This window comes from Pseudorasbora parva, chromosome 20 (genome assembly GCF_024679245.1).
Source record: "Pseudorasbora parva isolate DD20220531a chromosome 20, ASM2467924v1, whole genome shotgun sequence".
In the NCBI taxonomy this organism is placed as follows: domain Eukaryota; kingdom Metazoa; phylum Chordata; class Actinopteri; order Cypriniformes; family Gobionidae; genus Pseudorasbora; species Pseudorasbora parva.
The window spans coordinates 37,148,112-37,160,421 of NC_090191.1; the positions used below are offsets into that span (position 1 = coordinate 37,148,112).

The 12,310-nt window shown below is 40.4% G+C and overlaps 1 protein-coding gene across 16 annotated transcripts in view; it reads right to left on the reverse strand.

Annotated features, from left to right (window-relative positions):
- wnk1b (WNK lysine deficient protein kinase 1b) overlaps nucleotides 1-12,310 on the reverse strand; it is an 80,224-nt gene that overhangs the window by 13,163 nt on the left and 54,751 nt on the right. For 12 of the 16 annotated variants that reach the window (XM_067426850.1, XM_067426844.1, XM_067426841.1 and 9 more), the window contains 16 exons: nucleotides 10,728-10,811; nucleotides 10,494-10,529; nucleotides 9,528-9,659; nucleotides 7,033-7,272; nucleotides 6,626-6,693; nucleotides 6,329-6,485; nucleotides 6,103-6,219; nucleotides 5,819-5,926; nucleotides 5,337-5,391; nucleotides 5,098-5,241; nucleotides 3,549-4,582; nucleotides 3,026-3,106; nucleotides 1,480-1,566; nucleotides 1,135-1,171; nucleotides 944-1,014; nucleotides 219-718 (listed from right to left, as the gene is read on the reverse strand). In XM_067426850.1, coding sequence (XP_067282951.1) covers nucleotides 219-718; nucleotides 944-1,014; nucleotides 1,135-1,171; nucleotides 1,480-1,566; nucleotides 3,026-3,106; nucleotides 3,549-4,582; nucleotides 5,098-5,241; nucleotides 5,337-5,391; nucleotides 5,819-5,926; nucleotides 6,103-6,219; nucleotides 6,329-6,485; nucleotides 6,626-6,693; nucleotides 7,033-7,272; nucleotides 9,528-9,659; nucleotides 10,494-10,529; nucleotides 10,728-10,811 — 2,951 coding nt within the window. The remainder of the gene's footprint in view (nucleotides 1-218; nucleotides 719-943; nucleotides 1,015-1,134; nucleotides 1,172-1,479; nucleotides 1,567-3,025; nucleotides 3,107-3,548; nucleotides 4,583-5,097; nucleotides 5,242-5,336; nucleotides 5,392-5,818; nucleotides 5,927-6,102; nucleotides 6,220-6,328; nucleotides 6,486-6,625; nucleotides 6,694-7,032; nucleotides 7,273-9,527; nucleotides 9,660-10,493; nucleotides 10,530-10,727; nucleotides 10,812-12,310) is intronic. The other 4 variants (XM_067426839.1, XM_067426853.1, XM_067426843.1 and 1 more) reach the window with 3 other exon arrangements.

The window sequence follows — 12,310 nt, forward strand, 5'->3', positions numbered from 1 at the left end:
TTTTGTGTTTCCGGTGGCAGGGTTTAAGTCAATTTTAGGGCTTGTTGTAGCCAGCGGTTTGTTGTAGTGCTTTAAAAAGTGATTTCTTTACAAGTGAATATCTCCCTTTCCACTGAACTTTGCAGTTTTTGTTTTGGCAACAATACACACTAACTTAAGTTAAAAAAGTGAAATCATGAATCATAATAATAAAAGACCCCAACAAAAAACAAACATACTTCTCCCTCAGCTTGCCGACTTCTCTCTTAAAGTCCTCATCTTCAAACTCTGAGTCATTGTCGCTGCTGAAGTAGGAGCTGACAGAGTTGTTGATGCTCCCGGGACTCTGGGCTGCACCGTTGCCCACGGCTAGATGGGCTTGAGGTGCTGGCTGGGGTCCTGGGGGTTGTAAGCTAGCTGCTGGAGCCTCGTCCTGTGCTCTGCTCACTGAGAAACGCCCCACTTTCGTGTCCGTTTTGGTGGTAACCTGGAAACGGCCAATGGTGGTGGGCTGAGGGTGGGTTGTCATCTGTTTTGGAAGAGTAGGGAGGCCGTCGACAACATCTGCTCTCTTGTCTCGGAGGGGAGTGGAGGTTCGGTGCAGTGTGTTTTCGGGGCTAGAGAGAGTGGAGGAGGATGATGAAGAAGAAGAGGTGGAGGTGGAAGAAGAAGACGTGGAGGATGAGTCAAAGGAGCCTGTGGGAGCCTGTGAGGCGTTCTCATCAGAAGCCACTGACACCTAAATGAGAGAGAGAACAAGAGTGTCATGCACAAACACCACGACAGACATTATCATCTAACAAAATATTATTGATTTGACTGCACTGACACTATTGGATGAGAACTGAACTGCTTTATAGATGAAATTATCAATTATATTTTTGTATAAAGCACTATATAAATAAAGGTGGCCTGATTTAACTTATAAACATTTTCCTGTCATCACATTGCGAATACAAGGTACCTGGAATCGTCCCAGTTTGTATCCTCCAACTGTAGTTGCAGCTCCTTGCTCATCATCAAGAGAAAACGGAACTGAAATGGCATCATCGTTAATAAGCAGAGCTGATAATGAGCTCATGTAATATGAGAAAGCGAACAGGTTTATCTGCTGTTTAATAAAAAAACATGCAAAAGTAAAACTTGAGCACATACCTGGCTGTCCTCCAGGTGGCATCCCAGTAAGAGATGACTACAGGTAAGAAAAAGATGATATTTAGATTACAGAGTCAGACATGTAAAATGATTTACATTAATGATTTATAGTATTCCTCGAAGCAAAAAAGTTACATGCTTTCTCTATTACAACACAGATTTAAGGAGGTAATTCTCTGGTTTATTGCAGTATGGGATTTGAAAACCACTTCTTTTATCTGTTTTTTTGTGTATGGAAAGTTCCAGTGCCAATGTTGAACTGCAATAAATCAAATCGGACAGATCCGGCACTTGATACACGTGGGCTGGTGTTTTTCAGCCAGACCCCTGTTGGTATGCGTGTACCTGGTGCGTGACATTGCTGATTGGGACGGTCTCTGGACTCAGTGCCCGTCTCAGCTGGGCATCTAGATCCTCCAGGGGCTGCTGGGACTAAATAATCCATTTCGGCAATTAGTTAGGTTCACTTAGCCCCAAGAAACATACACACACGCAAACTCGTTCAAACACTTATTACTCATGACAAGTGCACACAAATACAGCGGGGGAACTGTGTATCTAATTAATTTCTGCATGAGACGATCTCTTACAGTAAGTAAAGGGTCAGATGACCACTGCCTGGAAGAACTGAATGCTTTTAATCCAAGCTGAGGCTTCCTTTCATGTTCCACATAAAATGGAGAGTAAATCCTTTAATTGGGCCACGCTCTGCGGTTCCTGAAATGTTTTGTTCAGGTTGGCTTGCGGCTGAGTGCCATCACAGTAAATTTTCAATCCAAAAGTGATGGATTAAAAATATCACATCAAATCTACAGGATTAGAAAAAGTCTCTTAGGTTTAGTATGAATCGCCTTAAGCAGAAGGACTTTGAGTATGACATGAATGCAAGTAGGGTTCAGATTGGAGCGAGAAAATTTATATAACGTCTAAATTACTTTGATTATTTGAGAATTGTCTGAAATCAAAATCCTTCACATGTTAAAAGATAAAAACTACATGATAAAAACTGAGTGACGATTGTTCAATAAGAGACACTTTTGACTACTTGAAATCCTCAAAAATGAATCTGGGTAGAGGGCAAACATCAACAAGCATAAAAATAAGGACAAAATAATTAAAGAGACATTTTTTTTTTTAAAGACAATCTATTCTAATCATAATCAGAATTACTATTTTTTTCTTTAAAATCGTACAAGAAGACAGAAACACATCTTTATATTCCCTTTAACTGTACTTTAACACACGAGTGTGCTGTTTTTATCACAGTCCCAATAAAACCAGAACATTAGACAAAACACTGAAAATGTTTCATGTGTAATGTTGTTTTCTTAAATCACAGATAAAAACTACATGATAAAAACTGAGTGACGATTGTTCAATAAGAGACACTTTTGACTACTTGAAATCCTCAAAAATGAATCTGGGTAGAGGGCAAACATCAACAAGCATAAAAATAAGGACAAAATAATTAAAGAGACAATTTTTTTCAAAGCAAATCTATTCTAATCATAATCAGAATTACTATTTTTTTATACTATATACATCTTTATATTCCCTTTAACTGTCATTTAACACATGAGTTTGCTGTTTTTATTACAGTCCCAATAAGACCAGAACATTAGACAAAACACTGAAAATGTTTCATGTGTAATGTTGTTTTCTTAAATCACATCTTTCCTGTTCTCCACCCGTCAATGGCAGTGAAAAAGAGAAAGAGCAGCAAGTCAGAGTTAATCGGGTCATGCTCCTAACAGGCCTCAAAGGAAAGCTACGCCATGCAGTGGTTTGATTCTTATGCGATTAAAAATCTTTACTCATGCTCTGCGTGTTTTACAGGAATGAAACTATATAAAAACAGAGTGAGACAGAAAGAGAAAGAAGAAAAGGGCACCTGAGTTAAACAAGGTCCTGGGAAGGGTGGTAGGTGCTCTGTGGGCGGTGTGCCAGCCTGATCTGGGCCGACAGGCAACACCTAATGAATGAAGACGGAAGAGAAACTAAAGCACTGTAAAGAACGAGAGCTGGCAGAGGTGCCGATGAACGGCAAAAGCTACATGCAGCATAAGACTGTGCGTTATGTTGGGGAGTTATTTAAAGCTGTACAAAAAAATATGACTAGAGCTTTGTTATAATATTACAGAAAAGTGTTAGTTGAGTTATATGGTATTCATGTAGCATCACTATGTCATGCATTTTTTCAGACATGAAACTCAACAGCCATGCAGAAATTGGGTTTAAAAGTAAACTACAAAATCATCTAGTTTTTCTATACAGTAGTTAGGAGTTTGAGAGAAGGAGGTTATATTTGATGTTACAAACAAGAAAAGTGTTTTAACCATGTACCATGATGTCAAAATGAAGCTTATTTGCATTGTCATTTGTTTTTCATGACTTTTGATCAACCGTTCACTCACCGGTAGTCTTGATAGCGGAGCTTTGGATGGAATTGTCTGACTGTAGCCGACTGGGGTGGATCCATTGCCCATGGAGGTCATTGGAGAGCCTGTGGGCTGACCGGAGGAGTTGAGGGGTAAACTAGAAGGAGGGAGAGGGGTGCCACTTGGGGTGGAGCAGGCAGTTGGAGAGGAGGTGCCAGGGACACTTGGGGCCGCCATGGGGTCAGATGTGACATCAGACTGGGCAGAGGGTGGACCAGAGCCCAGGTCCATGAAGAGTGACCGCAGCTTCTTATCTAGAGCCTGGATGTCATCGACGCCCTTTCCCTGCGGGTCACTGTCGCATTCCACACCATGTGCGTGACTCTGGTTGGTGGTAATCGACTGGAGGGTGGGCACTTGTGACTGAGCAGCCGAGATGGGAATAACTGTGTCAGGGATGGTGGATGGTGCGAGCTGCGGTGTCTGGGTGGCTGTGGTAGGGATGGCGACTGGAGTGAGCTGAGCTGAAGTGGCGGGGATGGACGGCTGTTCACCACTGCCAGATCCCATAGGAGCTGTAGGGTGAGTGAGCGGGGCAGCAGTACTGGCAGGTACAGGCATTGGAACTGAGGTCTGGGGGAAGGATGTGGCGGCAGGCACAGCTGGCATTGGCAGAGAGGAAGGGCTGGGAATAACACTGATGATGGCAGGTACAACCTGACTTTGAGACAGAGGAAGTTGGGAATGGGAAGGAGGGGAGGTGACGGCAGTGGCAGTAAGTGTAGGAGGAGGAGATGATGACACCGGAGGGTTTATGGAGACAGAGGGTAGAGATGGTGAAGCGGTCGCGGTCACTTCAGAAGACATTGGAGGAGAGACAACCGGGGCGGTGCTAGAGGGCAAGGGTGTTGCGGCAGGCACCAGAGGGGGCATGGAGGCATGGAGCATTGGTGGCGCAGTGCTGGGACCCGGGTCAAATCGGCCTTGACGCATCTCGGAGAACGCCTGCTGTAGACTGACCGCAGATGCAGACATAGAAAGCCCCAAGACAGGCACTGCAACGGACACAGCTGATAAAGAATAGACATTCAAGACAAAAAATTAGTAACCAGTTACATAATATGTCTAACATACTACATCTAGTCTGGGCTATTTGTATTGGGTATGAAAGCAGACATTACATAACAAAAATGGATTGAAAGCAGTTTAATGATTGGTAGATAGATCATTCTTAGGAGCTTAAAGTCAAATGGAGCTTCCTCTTTACATGAACTGATAGCAGAATTGGGCAGAGTGGCTACATTTGAAAAGATGTTTTAAAAAAGATTTTGACAAATAAGATTTGTAGTATAAGCATTGGTATAGATATCAAACCTATTTTGGAGAGCTTGCAGTGTTTATAAGTTGACATTTGAATTGTGCTTTATGTATTTAAATTGTTTATAATTGCAGCCAGATTGTGACCACAAAGGTGTAAGTTGGGGATGTGATGATGGCAGTACATCTATATGTCACATCTAATGGATACTATGCCTTTTATGAGTCAACTGAACCTGTATAATTAGATTTTACATATTAAACTCACAGGGTGAAGGTTCTTCGCGAAGAGGGATTGTGGGTGGGGGTGCGCTAAAGAACTGTTCCTTCAGTCTGGATTCAGGCACTGGACTGACAATAAACCTGCGGCCTGCCGAGTGCACCACCTGGGCAGCTGAACTAGGTGCCACACCTGGGAGAAAAAGTGCAGGAGAGAAGATCTCAGTCCTGACACATCATTAAAAGAGGACATTAACTTGTTTTACATGCTAGGATGGTAAGCTCTACCTTGTTCAAGAGGCGCCAATGTGGTAGGCATATGCTGCTCGTGATCACTGACCATCTGTAAAATATTGTTAACTGTGATGCTTACAATTTTACAAAAAACAAAGTTATGTCCTATTGCTTTGTTCAAATAGCAATAAAAACAAATTTGATGTTCCACCAAATACATGACAAATTTTAAATATGATCTAACATCATGAAAAGTAGCTTGTTTTAAACACATTATTGTTTAATTTTATGCTAGAAATAATAAAAATCACTACCAATTAAATGTAATAAATAATCTATCCATTTTGTTGATAATTTTCTGAGTTCACTAATATTTTGTTGAAAAGTACAAAAAATGTATTTGTTTTTTTTTAACCCAATTTGTAAACACGGTCTTCCATGCAAGCTTTTTATGCTTTCTGCAAAGGGCCATTTTATTCACTGCTATGAATGAAAATGTAAAACTATAGGCTGTGAATCTTTTTAGAAGGACGTACCTGGCTGCGCTCTCTCTCCACACCTTTCTCATCGGCTGTTTCTATGACCTCTCGGATCTGCTCAATGAAGGACTCGCGCTCAGTCTCTAGAATGAACTCACTTTGTACCTAGGATATCACAAAGGAATAATACCTCTTCTTAAAAAGTGTTGAAAGCTCACAGTGAATTTTGGCTACAGGAGTGTAATTTTATTTAACACCAGCTTTTGTCACATAGACCAAGATCAAAAGAAATCTTAATTTAGCATATTTGGTCAGTATTAAAAACATTAGTTTCAAGTTACCATTATCTGTGCAATTTCCTCTGGGTTATCGCCATCGAGATCAAACTTGAAAGTCACCATTTTCCTGTTGTGCGTTTCTAATTGACACTCCGCAACTCTATCGCCCATGCTGGAGATCTGAAACAAACATGATAGAAGTTTGTTCAGTCTCTTTATTTTTTCCACCACCATCAAAAAACAATTTAAAAAAAACAATAAAAGAAAAATGCCAAAGTACCGCACGTACATTAAGAACATTGAGCTTGGCCTTAGAGGTCTTTTCATGGCGTGAACGGCTGCGCACTGATCTGCGCTGGTGACGTTTGGCAGAACGACCTTCATGCCTGCCACCCGTTACACCTTCATTGCCATCACTGAGCCCAGATGCCACATCAGAATGACAGCTAAGGGGGAAAAAGGAAATCAAAACACGACGACTTCAGTAATACAGCACAATGTATTCTAGATCTATTGTACTGATAAAGTTAAAGTTTGGTAAAGTTAAGTGATCCAGTTTGTGAATCTGCTAAACAGTCATTCTTACCTCTCCACAGCAGGAGTTTGGAGTTGTGACAGCTCAGTTGTCAAAGTCTGAGAGACGCTTTGAGATGTCTGGAATAACAAATGGCAAAAACAAAAGGAATTATAATAGAAACAAACAAACAAATAATCAAATCAAAGAAGACAAAATAACAATGCATGTCTAAATAAAAAGCACAACTGCTTCAGGCAAAGCCTGCATGTTTTTTTATTGTGTTTTCCAAAAAAAAGGGTCTTATTTCACAGCCAAGAAAAGAAAGGACGCTTTGTGAAGACAGCTTAGCAGCTATACTTCACAGACAGAAAGAGATAATGAAGTATGAAATGTCAACACAGTTGCTTTTCCCTATGAAGCAAGCAAAATCTGTCTGCACTGATGCGTTTGGGGCCATTTCATTCCATTCCAGGTACCTGCACTGGGGTGTCGGCTGGTAAACATGGATGTTCGGTTGGGGAGGGGACTGTAGCCACATGGATGGTTGGCACAGGTGTCACTAGAGGCGGTACCAATTGGGGTAGATGGGGCAGCAGCACTGACGGGGACATGGCTGGCGCAGACACGGCTGCCGGGCACATCAGCGCTTCAGGCACTGGTTGCTGCGGAAACTGGGCAACTGCTATAGTTGGCACGCAGAAAGCTGCACTGCAAAGCTGAAGGGAGGTAGGAGAGGGGTAGCTGGGTAAGATCAGTGATCGGGAAGATGGAGAACGAGGGAAATATTTCTGCAAGCACCGACCAGTGGAGATGGAGACAGCAAGACCAGTTTATGTGTGAGAGGAGCGATGTCTTAATAAACCGCAGGAAAACAATCACAAGATCAGACCACATGAGAGACAGCATGCCACGGGGTGAATGGAGGATCACAACGACCACAAGCAAAACACATGAAAAACAAACTATAGTTTTAGTGCCAAACAATTATTAGATTAAGTTAGGAGTGGCTCCTCTTTAAGTGGCAATAAACGCTGTCACTGTCAACAACACTCAAAACTAAAATCCAAAATCCAACACCACATTAAACATATATAACTCAATTTAACTGAAGTAGATCAACCCACATCTAATAAATCACAAGTAAACAATTGTTTGTGCCACTACAGTATACCTGCACATCCAGCTAAAGGGAAAACTATTGATCTGCACTAAACATTGGGAACTGAACAGAGAGACTCATCTCACTACCACACAACTGACAAACATGCAACATACAGGCAGAAACATGCCAGAAAACATCAAATCAATAAAACAAGCACAGCTAAGGCACTTCAGAAAGAGACAGCCAAAGTGTTTCAACACAGAAAAAGAGGGAAAGTAAAATAGAAAGAAGAAAAACTTCTGCGCAATAATTTACCATATTTAAAGTCAACACAAAAGCATACACAATCTAATTTTCTTCTCTAATGTGATTTGTAATGTTTCAGATATTTTTGTATCAAGATATTCATTATATATATCTATATCTATATCTATATCTATATATATATATATATATATATATATATATATATATATATATATACACACACATTCAAAATATATATAAGCTATTATACATTAAATAAAATAATGTTTCAGTAGTAATGTAAAAGAATAAATATTGAACGAATAAATGTTTCAGAAATAATACTGTTTCACTACAAATGTTTCCACTTCATGGTTTTCTTTTGTCATCTGTTGTCATACATATATACATACACTACATTGCCAAAAGTTTTGGGACGCCTGCCTTTAATTAAAAAAATTACATCCCATTCTGGTTTAATATGGAGTTGGTCCACCCTTTGCAGCTATAACAGCTTCAACTCTTCTGGGAAGGCTTTCCACAAGGTGTAGGAGTGTGTTTAAGAGAATTGTTGACCTATCTGTCAGACCTATCTGTGAGGTCAGGCACTGATGTTGGACGAGTAGGCCTGGCTCGCAGTCTGCTCTAATTCATCCCAAAGGTGTTCTATTGAGTTGAGGCTGAGGACACTCAGGTTCCTTTACCACAAACTCACTCATCCATGACTTTATGGACGTTGCTTGTGTGATGTCATGTTAGAAAAGGTAGGGGCCATCCCCAAACTGTTCCCACAAAGTTGGGAGCAAGAAATTGTCCAAAATGCCTTGGTATATTCAAGCATTAAGAGTTCCTTTTACTGAAACTAAGGGCCAAGTCCAAGCCCTAAAAAAACAATCCCACACCATAACCCCCCCCTCCACCAAACTTTACACTCGGCACAATGCAGTCAGACCCAGACTCGTCCATCGGATTGCCAGACAGAGAAGCGTGATTGGTCACTCCAGAGAACACGTCTCCACTGTTCTAGAGTCTACTGTCAGTGTGCTTTACTCCACTGCATCCGACGCTTTGCATTGCACTTGGTGATGTAAGGCTTGGATGAGCTGCTAAGCCATAGAAACCCATTCCATGAAGCTCTCTACACACTGTTCTTCAGCTAATCTGAAGGCCACACGAAGTTTGGAGGTCTTTAGCTATTGACTCTGCAGAAAGTTTCTGACTTCTGTGTACTGTGTGCCTCAGCATACATTGAACCTGGTCTGTTATTTTATGTGGCCTATCACTTTATTATAATACCACCGCAGTTGACCGAGGAATATTTAGTAGTGAGGAAATTTCACGACTTATTGCACAGGTGGCAACCAATCACGATAGCACGCTTGAATTCACTGAGCTGCTGAAAGCGAACCATTCTTTCACAAATATTTGTAGAAGCGTCTGCATGCCTAGGTGCTTAATTTTATACACCTGTGGCCATGTAAGTGATTGGAACACCTGCGGGGTGTTGGGGTGTCCCAATACTTTTGTCAATTCTAAATATAAAATTGAATTAAGATTTTTTTAAAAATTTTTTTATTCATGTTAGCTTCAAACATGATTTGCTTACATCCCATTTGATTGTACCTGTGTGGGCTGGGGAGGGGGCTGGACCTGCGTCTGAGAGCTGCTCTGAACCACTGTGCTAGGAGGCTGTTGGGGTAGCGATACACCTGGTTGAGATGTCGTCACCAGAGAGCCCTGTTGCGGAACAGCAGCCTAAAAAGAGAATAAGCATTCTCACATGAAGCATTCACTTCATCTCTTGAAATTTGGCTCGGACGGAAACACAGAGTCTTAGAAAGCTAGTTAATTTTAGAATCAAGGGAAGGTCTCAACCAACTTATCCTACCAGACCTATGTGACTTAAAGGAAAGTACCACCAGGTTGAGCTTAAGTCTATAGACATCATGCCTAGACAGAAAATTATTTAGATTTATCCTTTAGTTTGTAAAAACAAACAAAACGTTTTCATTCACAGCACAGCACTTGACATGCGAGTCTATGGGGCAAGGAATTGCACAAGAAAATAATACCATAACACATAAGAATTTCAACCAGAACAGCATCCCAAACACTAAAATAAGCACAAACCCTGCAGAATGTATTGCCATATAGACTTTCATTGTAAGTACATTACTGCAAATTACATTTTTGTTTTTACAAACCAATGTACAAAAATATGGTCTGTGGTAAACATCAACAGCATGTCACAAATACTGTTTATATTGTTAAAACTGGAAAATACAACAACTTTAAATAACTTACCTTTAGGGGAACAACTCATACAAACATTAACTTAATTTAAATTCAGTTTCTCCACTAACTGATCTTGATCTGGGTCTTCAAGATGTGATTATGGTCAGTGAAAAGCTTCCTTTCCAAGCTTCACAGACCTACATTTTATTTTATATACCTCTTTAAGCAATAACGAAATAAAAAACTAAAGAGGGCAAGGCAAAGAGTTCAAAAAAGGTCAGTAAATGTGAGAAAGAGGGAGAGAGAAAAAGTAAAAGAAGCAAAGAGAGAGAGAGGAATGGGGTTTTTCTCTACCTGCGAAGGGAGTGCTTGGACGTAGTAAACTCCATACTATAAGAAACAAATACAACACAGCATAAGAGAAAGCCACCTCTGATGTCCACAGCTTTCACACGCAGGAGAGAATCCAGAGAGATTCCAACAAACAAAAATAAAACTCAAAAAAGTCTCTTGGCCAATACTGAAGCACCATTTATGCTAATGAAAGGGGGGAAGTTGATCCTGATTAGTCAGACATATTGATCTTACCTGCTGAGAAGCAGAGCCGGCTGATGGGGTGCTGCAGGAACCCATAGACATGGCACTTGTAGACTGAGGGATGGGGACCTGCACCTGTGACGAATATGAAGAGGAATATGGGGGCAGGCGAGAAAGTGAGAGAGAAACAGAGAGAGAAAGAGATATGGCAGTGGTGGAGAGATGAAAAAAAAAAAGACAAGTCAAAACATGATGGTGGCCACAGCAAAAACAAAAATGGCTTTCAAATACTGACCATTCATACACAAAATGTGAACACTGAACATTGCACAATTCACTTTTTGTGTATGCCTCTCACATCTCACGATTAAACAACAAACAAACATAAGGTGTTAGCTGGGGAGCAAGTAGGCTTCATGCATGTGACTCTACATGATTCTGTACTTGGGTGAATGTTATAAAAAAATAAATAAAAAAAAGCTCAGGGAAGCATGTGGAGTTGTTTGTATAACCAAGGAAGCATCTCATAAAATAGATCTGACCTCACTGCTCAATTTGACCACTTTCCCCTCCTCACAGAGAGTTTCAACAGAAGTCACCCTTAGAAAGCTACAAGTATACTTGTCCTTCAATTTCTCTTCTACGAGGTACAGACAAGTATAGTTGCTCCAGACATAGATCACCTTACCTTGGCATTACACTAAAGAATATTCATTATTTGCAAGAGGCTTAGAGAGCAGCAGGAAATAAGTAGCCTTGGTAGATAAGAGGATGAAAGTAACAGTGGTATAAAAGAAAGTGAGGCAGAAAAGATGTATAAAATAGGGTAGAATGGGACTGCAGGATGACATTTATAATGCCAGCCTTCTAAGGGTTAAAAGGTGACTTCTCAGCTTTTGAAGTTAAATGTCCTAAAAGTATTCAACAAATTCTGGGGTCCTGTGCAAGTAGTTCTTTACTGAGGCTGTATCACAAGCTGTTTCCTCGACAAAGACAAAAAGTCACTGAGAACCGTTTTAACCATTTCCAGCCAACTATAAGTACAGCGGATCTAAAAAAGCAGCTGTTAAGGTAAAATACAGAGGGGGAAAAATTATACTTCAATAAAACATTAAAAGCGAGATTAGAGGTACCTTAAAGAGACAAGCAAACCTGTCTAAACCCCCTGTTTGTGTTGTATGTGTGTGTTTTTGATCATACAAATCCTGCACTCAAGCCTCTTTTTTTCTTTTTCTTTTTTACAATCCTTTAAAAACTGATATTTCAACTACAGAATGTTGGTCTTTATCAATAAATTAATTTGAAGGAGGCAAATTTCAGGCAGATTTGTATGTCATGTACAGTTTTACATGAAATCTGTACAAACACACAAGTATCATATACACCATTATATGAACATACACACAATATAATACTTACACTGAGCGTCTAAAATGAAAATCAATGGAAATAAAACAAATCACACTGTCTAATGGAAGATACAGAAATGTCTTGGCACAAGGGGATTTAAAAAGCAGGTTTATGTATTTTTTGTTGCTCAATGCACCTTGGGAACCTTTTTGAGCCCTAAATTATGGCTGGAGAGGGTTAAAACCACAACCACGGGACAAAAAAATCAGGTAACTGAGAGAGAG